Source organism: Gorilla gorilla, chromosome 8 (assembly GCF_029281585.2).
Source record: "Gorilla gorilla gorilla isolate KB3781 chromosome 8, NHGRI_mGorGor1-v2.1_pri, whole genome shotgun sequence".
Lineage (NCBI taxonomy): Eukaryota > Metazoa > Chordata > Mammalia > Primates > Hominidae > Gorilla > Gorilla gorilla.
This window is the reverse complement of record NC_073232.2, coordinates 44,304,942-44,325,100: the sequence shown is the minus strand read 5'-3', so window position 1 is coordinate 44,325,100 and position 20,159 is coordinate 44,304,942. Positions and strand designations below refer to the sequence as shown.

Genomic DNA, 20,159 nt, shown 5'->3' with positions numbered 1-20,159 from the left:
CCTGGCGTGTTGGAGCCTGAGCCTGCACTGTGGAAAGCGAAAGGCATTATGCATGCATGTGTATGCAGGCGCTCACTTTTTGGCAGACATTCACCCTGTGTTTTTTGTGTGATGCATATTGTGCTCCGTGAGGGAGGGGCCATGTCTTCCCCTTTTACAAAGTCAGGAAACGGGAACAGCAGCATGGTGTGATGGAAACATCAGGAGACTCTGACTCAGGCAGACCTGGTCAATCCTAGAGTGACCTCTCTGAGCCTCAATGTCCTCGTCTGTAAAATGGGGACAAGAAGACCTACTTCACAGAAGTGTTTTGGAAGATTGAGTAAAAATAATACCCGTGAAAATCCTTGGCCTGTGGGATTGCCTAACAAGTGTTCATTTCCTTCCCTCCTTCCTTCCTTCCACCGCAAACTTCCTGCAGCACCCGGCAGAATGGTGTGCTCTCCCCAGCTATTTGTGGATGATGTTCTTAGCAGATGTTGTTTAATTCTCATAACGTCTGGTTTGGAATGGCAGAGGGCGGGAGTTTTTTCTGTAGAAGATACTCACTCACTGTGAGATGTCAGATTGTCACTTAATTGCCCAATGCCTCGGTTTCTCCACTTGTAAATCAGGGATAATGCTAGTGCTGCTGGCTAGCTTCTTTGCAGGATATGATAGGGTAATGCAAGATAACAGATGGAAAGTGGTTTGAACGTTTAGAGAAAGGCATCTTGCTCAATCCCGCTAGTAGTTAGGGAAATGCAAATTAAAGCTGCAATGCTATACCATTTTTCATGTGTCCGATTGGCAGCCATTTAAAAGAGAGATCACTTCCAGGTGGGCACATAGGCCATCTCATATACTGCTGGTGGGACTGCGAATTGCCACAGCCTTTTCCAGAAGATAATATGGCAGCGTCTAGTAAAAGTTCACATACACACTCTGGGTTGTATTTAATTGACCCAGCATTCCCACTGTTGGAGAACCACATTGAAGAGCCAAATCCCAACACAATTATGTACAGAGAGGTGTTCGCGGTGGCATTGCTTTTGGGGGCAGGAACCTGGAAACATCCAAATGCCCATGAGTAAGGGATGAAATCTCCATTAGGAAACATCCATACACCATGAGCTATTATTATCTCCTAAAAAGAAAGAGGTAATTCTAAGCAATGTTGGCCTGGAGTGCTGTCTGTGGGATTTCTTGATGTGCGAAAAGCAAGTTTCTTGTATGTAGAGGGTAACTCCATTATTCTCAAAGTAAACAGTAGCTCACGGCTCTGTACATGTGTGTAATGGGAACATATTTCTTGGGTGCAGAGAAAGGCCTGGTAGGATGCATGCCAGCCCTTGCCTGCCCACTCTGGCCATGGTCATGTTTGACTCACAAAGTATTCCTTACAAATTGAGTTATTTGCCAACATTTAAAAATTGAATTCATGTGAAAAGCCTGATTTCTAGTTTTTCATTGAGAAAAATCAGAAGCTCCGCCACACTGGGCCCACATTCCCTCTTGGCTGAAACACATCAGCAGCTGCCACTTTTCAACAGAGAGCATGTGGACTCCAACTGGCCATCATCCCCACCCACCCAGCAACACCCTCATCTAAATTCCCTGCTGGCCTTGTAAGCATTTCACTGTGCAACCCCTGTGATAGGCTGTTAATATTCAGAAACTCAAGGCAGTGGAAACACAGGGATAGGATGTGTAGGGGGGAGAGTTGCCTCTTATTATTCAAACACATCTTAGAATCTTTTGTGTTTCTTCATGCATGGTGGCTCACGCCTGTAATCCCAGCACTTTGGGAGGCTGAGCCGGGTGGATCACTTGAGTTCAGGAGTTTGAGACCAGCCTGACCAACATGGTGAAACCCCATCTCTACTCAAAATACAAAAAAAGTGAGCCAAGTGTGGTGGCATGAACCTGTAATCCCAGCTACTCGGGGGGCTGAGGCAGGAGAATCACTGGAATCCAGGAGGTGGAGGTTGCAGTGAGCCGAGATCACCCCACTGCACTCCAGCCTGGGTGACAGAGTGAGATTCTGTCTCAAACAAAAAAAAAAAAAAAAAAGAAAGAAAGAAAAAAAAGAAAAAGGAAAAGAATCTTTTATTCTTCAAATGACTGTCTCATACTTTGTAATTAGGATGTTTTAAGTATAATATTAGAAGGAAAGCAAAAGGGGACTGTTGTATGTCGTGTTGGTCAGGAACATCTGGTAGGGTCACCTCATTGTTCACTGGGGACATGGGCTGAGAGGGATTGAGGCCCCTCCAAGTCCAGAATTAAGGGGTCCACGCTCTCAGCTCTTTCTTAATCCCTCATCCCTATATCTTGGCAGAGATGTGGAAGTCTCTCCAAAAATCCTTTCCTTCAGCTCTGTTCACTGCCCTGTGTCTTTCCTGGTCACTTATTGACAAGAGACATAGGACACCAGCTTGGGTCTTGATGCTGGCTCTGCTCTCTAGTTGGAGGTCTCTGAACAAATTGTCTAATGGCTCTAAGCCTACTTTGTGAGCCAGGGAGATGAACACGCCCCAGGCCAGATGCACAGTAGGTATGCACTGAAGGGTAATGTGTGTGAGTCTGGCCCTGCACTTCCAGGGCAGACAGTTCCATAGGAGGTTAGGATTCCTGGTTGGTGAGTGTGGTCCACTTGGTGTCACTGCTGGGCTCTAGGGGGGCCTGCTCCTGAGCTGCTGGAGGACCAGGGCCCTGATGGAATGGGACCAGAGTGGGGACTGTTGCCATATGGGAGAGAGCTGTCTACCCTCCCAGCCACCCTTAGAAATAGGATCTGGTCTTTCAGAACCTCTGTCAGCTGAGCCCCCGATCTCACTAGAGCTTAGCTCTGAGCCCTTCAAAATTCAGCTTTAGCCTCCACAGACTTGCTGTGAGGTCCTGGGCAGGTCGCCTCCCCTCTCTGTGCCTCTTTGGACACCATGGCCTGCTGCATCCCTTCATATACAAGGTTATGGGATAATATGCTGAATATAAAATATAAAAAAACAGGAAGAGATATGCTCATTGGGCACTGGTGGTGGGCTTGGGCTTGTTGGACTTGCCAAGCCCCCTGTTAGACCCCTGTCTTCCCGGTCAGTGCCCATCTCCTCAATGCTGTCCTCAGGATAACCAGGCTCTGTCACTCTTGGGGGATGTGGTCCTGGAGGCTGAAGGCAGCAGCCCCTGCCTCCATCTACTGAGCCTAGAATATGTCACTCTTTGCCCAGAGTCCCCTCGCAGGACAGCCAGTCCCCCATGAGGGCAAAGAGGACCCGATAGGCCCCAGCCTCACCCAGTGACTCACAGGCCATTGTGCTATACCCAGGATAGGACAATGTTAAAACCAAATGATACAGACCCTCTCCTTTCTCCCATGTGCTCCTAAACCCTCCATCTGAGTTGATTCCTTCTCCTCCCTTCCCAGCCCCAGTTCTCTCTGGAGCTGCAGAGGTGGGAGGGGCTGAGGAGCAGACCCTCTGCCACCCAGGAAGCTTCTCACCCTCTTCTCTTTCTTTGTGTCCCCAGGAGCCATGGGGTGCCATGTTGCTACCAGCTGCCACGTGGCCTGGCTTTTGGTGCTGATCTCTGGATGCTGGGGTAAGTCCAGTCCTCCCCGTGTCTATCCCATGGGCAGCCTCTGCACGGGAGGCCAGGCTGGAGGGTGTTGGGGCTGGTGGTTCATCTTTGTGCTCTGGGACTCTGGAGACACTGTCTTACTACGTGACTGAGGCACATACTTCCCTCTCTGGGCCTCAGTTGCCTTCTGCAGCTCTCACAGGGCTGAAAATACCAGCTGTCCCCAAAGCCTGGGACACAAGAGGGAATGGGAGGAGCCTTGAGAAATACTTGAGCTCTAAGGGAAGGAGGCAGCTGTGACCGTGAACCATCCTCCTCCTGGGGTTCAGGGACTGGCCACAGCTCTATTCAGTTCCACAGCTGTGTTCTGAGCACCTACTGTTTGCACTGTGTGTGACCTACTGCACCCAGCTCTGAGGGAATGGAGGAAATAGCTCATTCCCAAGAAGCTCAGAGCCTGGCAGGGGAGAAAGACACATGCAGGATTTCCTATACTGCAGGGTGAATAGAGTGGTAATGAAAGATGGGCGCGGCTCCAGGGATGTCCATCGGAAGAAAAGATGAATTGGGCCTGAGGGGACAGGAGAAACCCAGCCAGAAGGGTCAGCATTTGATCTGGGCTGTGAAGACCAAGAAGTAGTTTTAAACTAGGTGAGCAGGAAGAAGGGCGTCCTGCTGGAGGGCATAGTCTGAGCAAAGGTATGGCAGCCAGGAGCCTTCCCCTCTGCCCTCCTTTCCTGGCCTTCCAGCAGCCAACTCAGAGTGCCAGCTCCAGAGCCCATGGAGGAGGGTAGGAGAGGCCAGGGCATTTGCTTCTCGCTTGGCCCCTGGACAGCAGGTGGTGGGGAGCAAAGCAGCCCTGGGCTGCACTGAAGGCAGGCCAGGAGAGCAGGCATGCCTGATGTGGCATCCCCCAGGGCCATGGCATCCCCAGAGAAGAGCCGTGGGCATGGTGTACCTGGTGACACACGCAAACACACTCCTGTGGGGGGCCAGCTCCTTCTCCCCTCCAGGGAGCCAGGCGGAGTCTCTGGAGGCCACTGCAGCCTCGTGCTTGTTGGAGTGTTGCTAGCGTCCTGCAGCCTGAGTATCCCTCGAGGATTCCCTCTCCTTGCCTCCATGTTTGAAGGGATCCCTACTGGAATCCCCCCTGTGATGGGAAGCTCACTCCCATCCAGGCAGCCCAGGAGTACAGCACAGTCTCAAAGACTCTCAGAGTGCAAGGGAGCCTCAGGCACTTTTTTAACTCCCAGCACATTTTACAGAGGAGACACCAAACCCTGGAGAAGCTACTGGCCCAAGGCTGTACAAAGCAGGGGTCTGTTATCCTCCATGGGGGCTTCTGTCAGGATATCGCCCCCTCACCCCGCTCCCCGCTGCCTCATGTGGGAGGCTTCAATCGGGGCTCCTGAGAGCAGCCCTGGCCTCCATGTTCGCTGCACGGTGGGAGTCAGGACACTTTCTTCAGCCTCCCTGGGGACTCTGCCACCTGGGATCCACCCTCCTCCCCCATTCTGTTCCACTCACTTTCTTCATCCGTTAAGAAGAAATACATTTGGCCCGGCATGGTGGCTCTTGCTTATAATCCCAGCACTTTGGGAAGCCGAGGCGGGAGGATCACTTGAGGTCAGGAGTTCAAGACCAGCCTGGCAAACATGGCACAACCCCAACTCTAATAAAAATACAAAAATTAGCTGGACATGGTGGTGGTGCACACTTGTAGTCGCAGCTACTTGGGAGGCTGAGGCACAAGAATCGCTGGAACCCAGGAGGCGGAGGTTGCAGTGAGCCGAGATTGCGCCATTGCATTCCAGCCTGGGTGACAGAGTGAGACTCTGTCTCAAAAAAAGAAAAAAGAAAAAAAAAATACATCAGTAGAAATAAAGCAGGTGCTAAGCCCTTGGCTGCTTTCCTCTGTGAGACACGGCAGTCTCCCCTTGAGCTCTCCAGATGAAAGATGCTTTGTGCATTCAGGGTGAGGACAAGAACAGAGTGTATAGCCAGAGCTGACCTCCTGTCTTCCACTCCCGCTTCTGCTAAGGGGTCCCTTGGGCGAGTGTCTTAACCTTGCTGTGCTTTAATTTCCTTGCCTTTAAAATGGGAACAATAATAGGACTTTCCTTCTCAGGTTGTCAAAATGATCAAATGGATTAATCTGTACATCAAGCACTTAGAATAGTGCCTGGCACAGATTAAGTGCTTATTAAGCATTGGCTCCTTTATTATCAGAAGTTATCTTTCTTAAGGGGAGCAAAATGGGGCATAGAAAACAGAGAAGCTAAGCAAGTTGCCCAAGGTCACCCAGGAATTCTATGCCAAAGCGTGTATGGTCGGCCTGCATGTGGACTAGCCTGCCTTGCCATACGCACAAGGGTCCCTCACTCTCTCATTGCTTGGCACAGTCACCTCTTTCTGGTCCCTGTCTGAAGCAGCCAGTGCTGTTCCTTTGGCCTAGTGGGGCAGTGGCTGACTTTAGAGACTAGGGGAGAATGGGTGACTGAACCACCTTCCCAGGCCCTCTAGACACCCCGACCTAGCCCTTCACTTGTGCCCCAGATCAGACCACGCTGCCCTCGCCACTTTGTTTCCACCTGACCCCGTCACCCCAGCCGATCTCTGCCCCCCTACCTGGTAGTCAGGGATGGGTAGGGCTCAGGGATGTCAAAACCCCTTGCCAGCCTGCCTTCTCTCTTTGAAGCCTCCTGCCCTTCTCCCCTCTGGCCCCAATGTACTCTAGCAATTCTCCTTCTTCATCCGTGGGCTTGTTGGGGAGGCAGGAAGCGAAGGCCTGGGCAGGCCTGCCCCACCCCATCCTAGACTGACTAGCCAGCAAGCATCCTGCTGGGTCACTCCTTCTGTCCCCAGGTGCTGGGTGGGAGAGGCCTCTGACCATGTGGCCACCTGGCTTCCCCACCCAACAACATGTCAGGCTTCTGTCCCCTGGGGCTCATGTGGGCCACGCTGCAGTCACCTCAACGGTGACCAGGGTGCATGGGACACCTGTGGCCAGGAGGCAGGACTGGAGGGCAGGGCAGGGCTTTTTGTCCCCATCCTGAAGCTGGAAAATGGAGCGGAGGGCGAGGCAGAGGGAGAGGGATCTGCCTAAGCTCCCCAGCAGCAGTGGCAGAGCATGCAAAGTCCCTGACTTCTTGAATTTATCCCTGCACTCCCTGTCCAGTGCGCCTTCCTTGTCAAGGGGCGACTGGCGGGGGGACTCTGAGGCTCTCTCCAGCAGGGATCTCAGCAGAGCCACTGTGCCTTCAGCCCCCACCACCGCTCCGAGGCCTGGGGAGGTGACCGGGGCTTGGACTCAGGCTGGCCTGGCTGGAATCTGGACCCTCCACTTGCCTGGGTTCTTCATGCCCTCAGAGGAACCCCCACCCCGCAATTCAGGGTGAAGTTTATGCTTCCTGGCTTGGCCCACCCTGATCCGGTGGGGACCTTCCCCATACAAGCACACCGACGTCCCTTCAGTCCCAGATCAGGTCCCCTGGATGCCACCTCCATGCCACCACCCAGCCTCTGTTTACCCCTGTGTGTGGGAAATGCTTGTCATTCAGCAGGCAGCTGGAACGCTGTGCCCTCTCTGCGCCCTTCTCTCCCCTCTCTCCTCAGGCCCCTTAGGGTGCTGGAACTAAGTAAAGCAGGCACATGCCTTCCCGGTCTGCCTTTGCAGGCTCTAGTTGGGGAACGGCCATGGGGGTGGCGGAGAGGGCGGGAGAGGGCTCAGGGCAGTGCTCACAAGCCACAGACCCACAATGGGGTGGGCCACGTGGGGCCTGGGACAGAGAGAGGGGTCCTGCACTTGGGAAGCTGGGATTCTCCTTCCCCCGAAGAAATCACCCCCTTCCCCTCCCCTTCTACATCCACTTACATTCCCGCTTCGCTGGAGGCCCCAAAGCTGCTGAGCACACAGCTGCTGCGCTTTAACAGCGGCTTTGAGAATAAGTCACCTGCCTGCCCCGCCTGTGGTGGGCCTGCTCTGGGAACACAGGTCCTGCTTGGTATGTGGCAGGCGACCCACGTCCCGGAGTCTGCCTAGCTGTCTGTGCAGAGCTCCCAGCGACTGATTAGTGGCAGGCCCTGTAAAGTAAAATTTAGAAATGAACGATGCCACTGCAGGTGATTTTTTTTCCTCACTGGTTTCCTGGCCTCAACAGCCCAAACCAGCTATTGAATTCTCTGGGCACTCATTTGCCTCGGCTGGGCTGCGTCCTGCTCTCCTGTATCCTGAGCCCAAGGCCCCCAGCAGGGATCAAAAGCCTTCCCGTAGGCTGCAAAGGCAGCGTATTTATTAATACCAATGTTAATACTGGCTACCATTTATGGAGTGCTTGCTGTGTGCCAGTGGCACAGCGCTAAGCGCTTTATGTATGTAGTCTCATTTAATCCTCAGGTTAGCCATGAAGTCCTATTATTATGGCTATTTTACACATGGGTAAACTGAGACATGGGATGATCATGTGGCTAGAAAGAGGCACAGGGAGGTTTCAAAAAAGGTGAGTCCCTTGACCACCACCTCTGTCTGAGGCTGTTGTGCTCCTGACAGGAGACTGGGGAGGTGTGTACGTGGGTGCATGTGAGTATTTGGGGTGGTCAGGGAGGGCTTCCTGGAAGAAGGGCCAATGGAAATGAGATTTGGAGGATGAATAGGAATTTGGCAAATGAAGGCAGAAGGGCCATAGGTCCTGGCCAGGAAGTGAGAGAGGGCAGAATAAGGGACTAGAAATGGCATCAGCTTGGCTGCCTGAGCACATCGAGGTGGGGGGGAGGAAAAGAGGCCAGTCTCCCAGCTCTGCCTGGTCCCAACTAGGAGGCATCTTGGGTTGGAGGAGGAAGTGCCATACCCAGATGCCGACCTTCTCACCCTCTGGGAGCCTGGCACATGCTCTGAGGGAGCCCCGGGTCAGCAGAAAGGAAGGGAGAGAGAACTGCCCCATACACCCATGCTCAGGGCCCCTGGAGGGCCGAGCAGGTGCCTCTGATGGCAGATGCTGCACAATGACAGTCCCACTTCCAGCTAGACCAGCTGCCTCCTGGTTGGGAGGGACTGAGGGGAAGTGCCCTTCAGTAGTGCCTACTGAAGGCCCCTAAGAGAAGCTGGGGGACAGGTGGAGTCAGCTCAGGGAAACTTCGTGTGGGGGCTCCTCATAGATGCCAAGCTCCCCAGCCCATGTAGGTATCACCCTGACCCCCTCCAGACCCAGCCCCCTCTGAAGCCATCACAGAGCAGCACATGGTTAACAGCACGAGCTTTGGGGTGTGACTTCCTGGATGGCCACTGCCACTTGCCAGCTGTGAAAGCAAGGCATGTTACTTATGCCCTGGAGTTCTCATTTTCCCCAGTAAAATAGAGATCTGATAGCACCTGCCTTGCCATCAGGATTGAGTGAGGTGGTTTAAATAGCTGGTATGGAGAAGGGGTTCCTGAGATGGCAGCTATTACCATCATCGTTATTATTCTGTGGGATCAGCTGGCCATCCCTTCACACACCAAATCGTCTTGTGGGTTGTCTAAGTGTCAGGCCCTGTTCTGGGCACCAGGGTTCCATCCGTCAACCAAGCCCTGTCCTTGCAGAGCTCATATTCTGCTAGAGCCACACTGCCCAATAGAAAGACAATGCAAGCCACATGTGATTTTAAATGTTCTAGGAGCCACAGTAGAAAAGTAAAAAGAGACAAGGTGCGATGGCTCACACCTGTAATCTCAGCACTTTAGGAGGCCAAGGCAGGAGGATTGCTTGAGCCCAGGAGTTGGAGACCAGCCTGGGCAACATAGTAAGACCCTCCCCACTGCATTTATACAAAAAAATAAAATAAAATAGCCTGGCATGGGGCATGCCTGTGGTCCCAGCTGATTGGGAGGCTGAGGCAGGAAAATCGTTTTAGCCTGGGTGGTCCGGCCTGCCGTGAGCCATGATCACACTGCTACTCTTCAGCCTGGGTGACAGAGTGAGACTCTGTGTCAAAAAAAAAAAAAAAAAAATCAGCAAAGTAAAAAGAAACAGGTGACATTCATTTTAATCATATATTTTACTTGATCCAATATATCCAAAATAGAATCATTTCAATATACAATCAATGTAAAAGATCAGTGAGCTATTTTACACTAATTTTTTTCATACAGAGGCTTCTAAATCCTGTCTTTTGCCGAGGAGCCCCTGTCATGTGCTTGCTCCATGTGGGCCATGCTCAGCAGGCACGTGTGGCCGGTGGCCTCACTTGCCACACACCTGACAGCTGCCTGCCGACCTACTGGCATTGTCCCCCACTTGCCTTGAGGCAGGATAGTGACTTCCAGGGTCCTGGGAAGTTGACCATGGCCATGGACATGGGCTCAGTGCCCACTGCAGCCCTCACCCTGTGTCACCTTATAGAGTGTGTAAAGCTGATGGGGGGTACTTGGCTGACGCTCTTGTCCTCTGACTTCCAGGCCAGGTGAACCGGCTGCCCTTCTTCACCAACCACTTCTTTGATACATACCTGCTGATCAGCGAGGACACGCCTGTGGGTGAGTGGGGGCATGGGCTGGTGGGCGTGCAGATGGCCTGGGGTGCAATCCCTTCCCACAAGTGAAGGGGATCTTACAGGTTGAGGTCATCTTCCACCTGATTTTGGAATCTTTTCCATTGTGTTCAGAAAGGCCCCTGCTAGGATGCCTCCAGGGACAGGGCACTCAGTCCCACAGAGGAGAGCTCTGAACGTCAAAGGGTTTATCACATTGAGCCTCCGATGCTCCACTCCCACTTCTGGCACTAGTTTGGATTCCTCTTGCACTTGAAGGCCTTGTGAATATTTGAAGATGGCAGCTGTTGTAGACTTTGTTTTGTGGCCTTTTGTACTTTTCTGTGGTTACTAAGTTTTCTGCATTGAGTTTGCCTGGCTTTGGCATTAGAAAAAACATGAACTATTTAGGGGGTGATTATAAACATCTTGGTGCTCAGCCCATCGCCCCATCACTCAGGTCTGTCCCAGTGTCTGGCCCCCTACTGAGGGCCTGCCTCCTACATCTGTGGCCCCATCGTCCTAGCTCAGCTCTTAGGACCCAGAAGCTTCTCAGGAAACTGAGGCTGAATTGCAGGAGCTGTCTTATAGCTGTGCTGATGGGGAGGCACCTGTGCCCGTGTGCAGGCAGACAAACAGCAGCACCTGAAAAGGGCCTGCCCACCTCCACCGACAGCCCTCCTGTGTCATGTCATTCTCGCTGGTGTCACTTTAGGGAAAGTGCCTGTCATCCGGGGCTTCTTACTCTCAGGTCTGCCGGCTCTACATGTGCAAAGGCAGGCCTGTGTGCCAGAGGCCAAGTGCATCAGGGGTCAGCATGGTGCATCTTTAGGGAGCATCACTTGAACTTGGAAATGAGGCAGGATGGCTCGGAGTGGGGCGGGGTATCAAGATGCTTACCTAATAGGTCATGTACACACTCTTTCATATGAAACCCAGTGTAGGTGTGCAGTAGAGTGGATGCATAATTCTTCAACGATCTCTGCTCCAGTGGGGTGCCTTACGCGGGCGCAGACTCTCCCCTGCTGTCAGTGGGGGCCTGTGAGCAGCACCTTTCACTCTTCCTAGTGGAGGTTTTTTTTCAGGGGGTGCTGGGCCCAGCAGGTGTGTGTCTGGCTGTTTGTTGTGGGGATTGTCCCCACAGCCCAGTAGCACTTTGTTCCTGGGGGCTGTGAGGGGCCCTCTGTGGAAAACGGCTACTCCTTTGGTGACAGATCAGTGTTGTAAGACTAGATTTGGGGGTAGGGTTTGGGGATCTGGGTGTTTGAGGGCTCCCCAGGAAGAAGGTTCCTGCCTTTTTGGAATGCCCTCTCATAGGCAGAGCCCCTTTCTGGGGGTAGAGAGCGTACCCACGTCCCTTGGGGACCCTGCTAAGCTGTTTGCTCCCCTTTGGATTGGGTTGAGGGATATTTGTGGACGACTGGACTTGTAACACACCTGTATTCTTTGGGTGGAATTCACCTGTGACTCCTCTCTCCACCCAGACCTGGGGTGGGGCTGGCATGGAGCCAACATAGCGGCACACAGTGCATGTGTCTAGGCAGATGGATGTGCTGTTAGCAGCATTTATCATTATTCACGTCCATTTAAATCTCATCCTCTGGGAGATCCCTTTGTGGTGGAGGGATATATTTGGAGCAGGTGGGCCACTGAGGCAGTGGTGTGGCCAGTCACTAACTGACCCTGCTGCCGGCTGGGGAAAGTGAAGGCCCCTCTCAAGTGAGTGGTCCCTGCTCTGTCCCCACATCTGTGACCTGCATGCCAGGTTCTGAGCGTGGGGTCCTCAGAGGCCTATGTATTGGGATGGGTTGGGGAGGGATGGGCATTGCATGGCCTGTGCTGATGGTGACAAGCCTGGGCTGCAAGCCCATGTGGCCAGCCCTCCAGCAGGTCCTTCTCCTGCTGCCTTCAGCTCTGGCTCTTGATTGTCTTTTGCAAACGCCAGCATCGATCGGCCTCCGGAAGCAGCTCCCAGGCCTCGAGCCCTGTTAAGGCTGCACTTGGCAGTCACAGCAGGGTGGCTGTCTAGTGCCATGGGGATTGATCCCTGACTCCAGGGTGCCATAGGATTGAGAGGGGACTCAGTGAGCTGGAAGATAGCTATGCTCATCTCTCTAGGCAGGGGGTGGGTGCGGAGCTGGCTCAGCGCCCACCCAGCCTCTTCTCTTCTTTTTGCATCAGTATGGGAACAGCACAGCTTTCACCTGAAAGTCAGGAGCCCAACATCTGTTTCTCGCTGTGTAACCTTGGGCACAGCACTGCACCTCTCTGGGCCTCTATCTCCTCATTTCAACAATGAGTGGGCATTGGAAAGATGAGCCCAGTGGACTTTGGCTAGGGCAGCCTGGCTGGCCCCAGTTGTTTCTAGGTTCTCAGAGGAGACCAGCCTGGAGCCCTCTGCTGGGTGCTGGCACCCACTTGGCCCTGGGCCAAGCAGATGGTGGGTATGGACTCACATGGACGTGTGGGCTCCATGGGTGCAGGCCTCCCACCAGCAGGCCAGGGAGAGGGGGAGGTTGAAATGGCTTGTCCAGGGGACTGGCCTTTTTCCTGCCATGGGGAGTGGGGTGGTCTAGAGACTTGACTTTGAGACTTGGCTCTCATGAACTGTTCACTCTTTGACTCAGGGTTCCAGTCACCAAAATGGGTGACTGGATCCCTCACTGGATTGTTGGGAAGTTTACATACAATACCACCACCTCTAAAGCTTCCAACCCGGGAATGTTTTGTTTTTACTAAAGGGAGAGCCCGTGTGTGGCCCGGGGATGGCAGATTGGGCTGTCCTACAAGCCATGGGCTTTCAGGGTGGACAAACACACAGATAAGCTGGGTCCAGGGTGGTGCTCAGTGCCAGTGGCAAGAGGCAGAGCCCAAGCCAGGCTGAACGTGTCGGCTCACCAGAGGTTGGAGTTGTAAGCAGATCAAACTTCCAGCTCGAGGCCTCATTACCTGGCTTCTCCTTAGACACCCAGTGATGGTCAGCTCGTGGGCCTACAAGGCAGCTCACTCTGTGCTGTGGGACGGTTCCAGGAAGAAAAAATTCTTCCTAAGATTAACAGGAAACCTGCCTCCCAGGAACTACCCATTGGGTCTAATTCTGATTGCTGGAGCCTCATAGATTAAAAATGATAATATAATACATATGACATACTATATATATAGATATATAGATATATCATAAATTATTATAACAATAGCATTTATTGACTGTTCAAGGCAGTGTCCTAAGTGTTTTTATGCATTAATTCATTTTAAAAATTCCTTTTAAGAATCAGAGGTAGAGCTGGGCTACAGGGTCTATCTGTATGTAGCTTCTGTGAATGTGCTTTCCTGGGTTAGAGACTGAGACTTTTATCCACCCCCAACCTTCTGAGCCTTCTCGTTTTGTATGCTCTTGCCTGCGTTCCAACAGGGGCCAGTGGCCTGGGAGCAGAATGGGAGGGCACAGCACGGCCATCTGAAATCCCTCGCAGAGCCTGCGTGTTCATTACTATCTCCTCACCTATCTCAGGCTCCAGTTCCCTCTGTGTAATGTTCTTTTGGAAGACCGTCTACCAGCCGGAGAAGACAGAAGCCAAATGAAGTCATTAACTAGTGCTGCCTTCTCCTGGTCTGTTCACATCGCCCTGCTTCCCCAGACAGGGCCCTGAATCCCTGCATGTCTTGCTCCAGACGTTAATATCAGTTGTTGGCAGCAGAGCCTGGAATGCGTGGAGTGGCGTGAGGGCAGATCAGCAGCTCAGTCCCTGGTCAGGCTGGTTGGCCTCACCCACACCTTGGCCCTGCCTATCAGCCCTGAATGGTCACATGATGCCTTTAGCGTGAGGGACAGGTGCTGCAGGGGTGCTGTCTCCCACTTAACCTCCTGAATCTACTTTTTTTATTTTTATTTTTTGAGATGGAGTCTCACTCTCTCACCCAGGCTGGAGTGCAGTGGCACAACCTTGGCTCACTGCAGCCTCCACCTCCTGGGTTCCAGTGATTCTCCTGCCTCAGTCTCCTGAGTGGCTGGGATTACAGGCACATGCCACCACTCCCAGCTAATTTTTTATGTTTTTAGTAGAGACGGGGTTTCACCACGTTGTCCAGGCTGGTCTCAAACTCCCGACCTCAGGTGATCCACCCGCCTCAGCCTCCCAAAGTGCTAGGATTACAGGCGTGAGCCACCGCATCTTGCCCTGAATCTACTTGAAATGCCCCACCAGCCTTGCTGATGTCAAGATCACCAACCACCTCTGTGTTGCTAAATCCCATCATTTCTTCCCAGACCTTGTGGCCTTCAATTGGTTGATCTTTTTCTCCTCCAGGACACCACCCGCCCCTTCCCAGCCTCTCTGCTGGTTTCTCTCGCACCTGTTAGCATCAGAGGGCCCCAGGTCTCAATTCTTGTCTCTCCTCTCCTCATTCTCATTCCCATGGTGGTCCCATCTAGCCTCCTGTCTTGGACACTACCTATATGCTGACAACTCCTAGCTTTATATTTTCTGTCTGGGCTGCTCTCAGGGAAGACTCCAGACTCCTGTAGCCACCTCTCTACTCAACATTTCTGCCTGATGTCTAAAGGGACATTTTCATCCTCAGTTTGTCCAAAGCTGGAATCCTGACCTCCCCCAGATTCCTGCCTCACCGGCAGCCTTCCCCATCTCAGCTGTGGCTCCATCCTGCCAGTTGCCCAGGCCAAAAGCTGGGACTCATTCCTGTGCCTCTTTTTCTCCCTCCCCTCCCCTCCCATCCCTTAGGGCATCCTGTTGGCTCAGTCTCCAAAATCATCCCAGAATCTTCTCACCTCTTGGCCCTTCCACTCCCATCACCAAGGTCCAAGCCCAGTTACCCCAGCAGCTTCCTCAGGTCTCAGTGTTCTCCCTGACTCGGCCCTCACCCGCACTGCGGCCTTTTTTATCCCAGCCATGGATGGCCCTGCCCAGCCTGAGGCAGAGCCTGCTCCAAGGCCTGCTCAAGTCCCTCCCTCCCACATGGAGTAAAAGCCCGTGTTCCTCAATGGCATCCAGGCTGTTTGCAGCCCAGCACCTGCCACCTGTCAGACCTCGCCCCCACCCTACTATCCCCCTTGCCAGCTCCACTTCATCTGTGCTGGTCTCTCTCTAGTTCCCTAAGTGTGAACGGCCTTTGCAGCTGTTGTTCCTGCTGCCTGGAACATTATGACCCTGTGCTTACCAGGTTCTTTCAGATGCCACCGCCTCTGGGTGGCCTTCCTGGGTCTCCTTGTTGGGGGTTAAGTGCTGCTCCCTTTGCTTTTTCCGGGGCCTGGCCATCCTCTCTGTTAGCCCCATGGAGATGCTGCTGTTACTCAGTTGCTCTTCTGGCTCCCTTCTTGGCCTGTGAATGCCTCCAGGTGGCCTGGCCAACACTGTGTCCCCAGGGCCTAGCCCTGCGCCTGGTGTGTGCCTGGAACTTAGGGAAGGAGTGCATGTCTGGACTTGGTGAGCATGTAGGGGAATCTTCCAAGGCAGGACCCGGGGGCTGGCTCCATGCCCCGTTCAACATCCCTCCTGGAGCCTCAGGCCAGGCGCTCCCCTCCCCAGGGCATGTCGGGAGCGAAGTGTTGGTGGCGATGGGGATGGCTGCCCAGGGAGTGGGCCCAGGAGAGCACTTTCCCACAGATGGCACAGACGCTGTACGTGCCTATGCTTGTGAACGGCAAGGCCTGCGCTGTGCCAGAGGTCCTGTTTTTATCATCCCAGCTGCCCGCCTGAGCTGTATGTAGAATATTTGCCGGGGACCCTTGGGGCCCTGAGCCATGGCTGGCCCTGGGGGAAGAACGCAGAGGTAGCAGCATGAAGCCTGGCTTGGAGACACCGAGTTGACCAAGGGGGTCTAGAAGGGATCCTGGAGGGCAGTGAGGCCCTGCACCTTGGCCACCACCTTCATACCCCATGCCCTGGAGGGGGGCAGGGTTCCTGCCACAGTGGTAACCGCCCGCAGCCAGAAGCCTCCCGAGTGCCTGCAGGAAGAAGTGGAGCTCTGTATCTCAGCGAGTCGCCCCCACTCTCCACAGACACCTTGCCCCCCAGCACCAACACCTCACACACTGTTGCACTGCCGTGCCCTCAACCATGCTGTTTCCTTGGCCAGGGGTGCCCTTTCCCTTCCCTGCCTGGCAAAGTCCTGCTCCTCTTTCAAGCTGCAGCTCAGATGTCCCTTGTGCTTAGAGGCTTCTGAAGCCTCCCCAGCCTGCCCTTCTGCTGGCTTTGTCTGCATCTGTGAAAGCCCTCAACACACTCTAGCGTGGCTATTTGTGTGGAACTCCCCATTGGTCTATTAATTTTTACTTATTAATCTTATTAATATTGACATTATAATTAACGACGATTTTAGTGTCTCTATTATACAAGACTGTGGAGTGCTAATGTGAGCTATGGTTTGTTGACAGCCAGCCTCTTGCCCGAGCCTCTATTAGGCACTTCAAGTGCATGGCCTCCTGTGAGACCTTGCAGTGATTGTCCTGGAGAGATGGCATGATCTGCATTTGACAGAGGAACAAGCTGGGCCTCCATCTCTGTACCAAGCATGGTGCCTGGCACAAAGGGGGCCTCAGCAAGTGCTTGGTGGGTGAGTGGGTGGATGAGTGGATGTCAGATGTCCTGCTGGGTCCCCTCCCCTTGGCTCCCTGTCCTTCCTTTTGTCACTGAGGTTGGTACACATGGAGCTGACTTCCCCAGCCAGAACCACCAGCACCCCAAAAGCATCTTAAGCCACAATTAAGGTGATCATGCCATGCTAATCACCTACACGAGTAAATTAGTCTTGTCAAGAGCCATTAGGGTGGGAACCCGGGATTCATTAGGATGGATTGGTCCCAGGCAGCGCCTGGCACTGCTGCCAGTCGGTGCTGATTAATTTCTCTCCAAACTCCATCAATGCCCAGCTGTTTCGTCTGGACCCAGGGAGAGCAATTTTCAGGTGGGCTGACCCCGCATCGGCAGTCTCTGCAGACGGAGGAGCAGTGCGCCTGCAAGCAGGCCGGCAACTCCCTGCAGGAGCAGCCCGTGTGGAGCGGAATGGGAGGCCAGGGAGGGCGGATGGTGGGCTGTGTGGGCAGCCGAGGCTCGGGAGTGATGAGCATAGATGCTGGCAGGCATGGAGGCATAGGTGAGAGAGGAGTCTGGGAGGCATTGGGGACTTTTCTGGGACTAGTTTCAGCCCTGGTGCTCCAGAAGGAACTGTCCCTCCTCCCTGAAACCTCCTCCCAATGTCCCTTTAAAGAGGAGAAGCATCTCTTGGGAGAGGGTGGAGAACCACAGTGGGAGAATTATTTTTCTCTTAACCAGAAGGTTGCTTAAGATTGACACAGGCGAGAGGGGTCATGGTACCCCAGAGCTGTCCCTCGGTGAGGGCTGGTGGCAAAGCCACAGGAATTGTGGGGCTAAAGGGACGGGGATGGGAGGAGTCCAGTGGCTCCCGGACATCAGCTGGGTGTGTGCTATCTGCATAGTTAGGCTTTTCTGCCCACCATGTTCACAGAGGTGGTATAGCCTGGTAGATATCAGCTCTATGAAAAAAATATAGGGTGTGTTAGACAATAATAAGTGCCCAGGAGAAATAATCAACTTTGGTTGGAGTTAAGGTGGGAGGTAGACAGTGGGGGTGTAACAGCCTGTATTGTCCACCTTTGCCTTCACCCTCCCCTGAAGTGTCCTCAGAGGGCCCAGGATGGACTTGTAGTTTGAGAACCACTGTTTTTATCAAACATTCCCACTTTGAAGATGGAGAAAGTGAGGCCCAGACTGCCTGGATGTGAATCCCAGCTCTGCCTCTTACTAGCGGTGTGCCTCACTTTCCTCTTCTGCAAAATGGGAATAATGTTCAGTTTACCTCTTTGGGTTTATGTGAATATTAAGCGAGCAAATTGTAAAACCCTTAGAACTGTGTCTGGCCCATAGAAATCCAAGCTGTAATTTAAACTCGCTCGCTTGCTTTTAAGCTCCTATAAACATATTTTCGAAAGGAAACTTTAATGTGTCAGACAAGCTTCCTGGTTGCCCGCTGAAGAAATCGCCTCTGGCTGTCCATTCTATTGGAAGGCTGCTGGAGGCTCTTGGAATTGACCACAACGAAAGAACCTAGACTGGAAATTGGCCAGTCTGTCCAGCCGGTCACTGCTGTCACTCTGAATGAATTCTACCACTCGTGGCACGGGCAGCAGTGTCCAGGTGGCCAAGCCAACTTGGGTATGTGTCTGTGCTCAGGCTGCAAAGGGGCAGGGGATAGTGATGGTCTGCCCCTCCCAGCTACACCCAATGGGACAGTCTCCAAAAAGAGGAGGGGTGGAACTGGACACAGCACCTCCATAGAGAGACAGATGTCCATTTTCTACCATCAGAGTGAAATCCCAGGGCTGAGATGCTGACTGGCTTTTCCTAACACATGTTAAAATAAATACATATTATATTTTTTTTACATTTTATGTTTTTTTTTTTTTTAGAAACAGGGTCCCTATTGCCCAGGCTGGAGTGCAATCATGGCTCACTGCAGCCTCAAACTTCTGGACTCAAGTGATCCTCCCACCTCAGCCTCTCAAGTAGCTGATTACAGGCTCATGAAGCAACACCTGGATAATTTTTAATTTTGTGTGTGTGAGATAGGAGTCTTGCTATGTTGCCCAGCCTAGTCTCGAACTCCTGGCTTTAAGCAATCCTCCTGCCTTGGCCTCCCAAAGCACTGAGATTATAGGCATGAGCCACTGCACCTGGCCCTTTATTTTTAAACTTTTTATTTTGAAATAATTTTAGACTTACAGAAAAGTTGAAAATTGTACAGAGTTCCCATATACCCTTCACCCAGCTCCCCATAATGTTCACATCTTGCATAACCATAATACAATTATGGAAACCAGAAAAATGACTTTGATGTAATACTATTAATGAGAGTTTATGCAAATTTTATCAACTTTCCCACTAATGTTTTTTTTTCTGCAATTAAGATGATTTTTAAACTTCTTTTTAAGCTGTGGAACTGTTTGGGCAAATGTAATCTTGCCCAGAAGTCTAGGATAGATAGATTAGATAGATAGATAGGTAGACGGACAGATGCACATATATACTTATATTCATTCATTCAACAAATGTTTCCTTGAGTGTCTTCTATGCATCAGGCACTGTTCCAGGTACTGTGCATGTGAACAGAAGAGACAAAAATCCCTGTCCTCATGGAACTGACATTCTAGAGCGGGGAGCAGGCAGAAAGCAGCATAGAAAAAAATATATACAGTATGTTCTATTGTAACAGGTGCTAAGGAAGAAGAACCATCTTTGGTAGAAATTAAAGTCACGGATAGCAGTGAGGGGTGAAAGAGCCTGTATTTTCCACCTGTGCGTTCACTCCTATATTAAATCAGAGGACCCATGAAAAACCCCTGGGGCCTTCTGTCGGACAGTTTGTGACCACTTTGTTAGACAAACAGTTGCACAGATGGAGAAACTGAGGTGGAGAATGGGGCGATTGCCCAGGGTCCCTAGTGAGTTACTGCTGGGGTCCGGATTGCAGCTGCCCTGACTTCGCACACCAGCTGCAGAGGGAATTCCAGGGTTTCTGTCCAGGCAGTCACTGGTGCCTCCAGGCCTGGGCAAGAAGGGGCATCCTCCTGGGTTGGTGGGCTGTGAGCTCGGGAATTGAAGTTTGGAGAAGAGTCTCCAGGTGCCTCGCAGCTGCTGGGATCTGGAGCTAGAGCGCTTAAGGAGGGGAAGGGAGGGTAGCCTGGAGGCTTCCTGGGGCTGTTGGCAAGTGGGCTGTGGTTTTGGAGGAAGGAGGTGATCTAGTATCCATCCAGGTGATCGGTGCTGGAACCAAGGGACCCAGGGCCTTGGGCTCTTGGTGCCGTCACAGAAGGGAGGATTTTTCTCTCCCTTCTAGGAGTGGGGGGATGACTGACAGAACCCCCAGCAGGGCTTGGGTGCTTCTGCGTCCTTGCTTCCTCTCTGCCGTTATCCAGGGCAGCATAGGCCCTCCAAGGTGATAGAACAGACTGTGTCCTCTTGGGGGTCCTTCGGGCTATAGCCACTCCCAAGAGGTCCCTGTCTGGGCACATCTGGAGCCTGTGGCAGCCCCGGCTATGGACTGCCCCTCAACACACAGGTGTG

At 52.6% G+C, this 20,159-nt stretch overlaps 1 protein-coding gene across 1 annotated transcript in view; it reads left to right on the top strand.

The window, feature by feature from the left end:
* Positions 1–20,159, top strand: part of CDH23 (cadherin related 23) — a 419,032-nt gene that overhangs the window by 39,328 nt on the left and 359,545 nt on the right. The window contains exons 2-3 of the mRNA XM_063709996.1: positions 3,508–3,579; positions 9,992–10,069. Of these exons, the coding sequence (XP_063566066.1) occupies positions 3,513–3,579; positions 9,992–10,069 (145 nt within the window). The 5' untranslated portion in view covers positions 3,508–3,512. The remainder of the gene's footprint in view (positions 1–3,507; positions 3,580–9,991; positions 10,070–20,159) is intronic.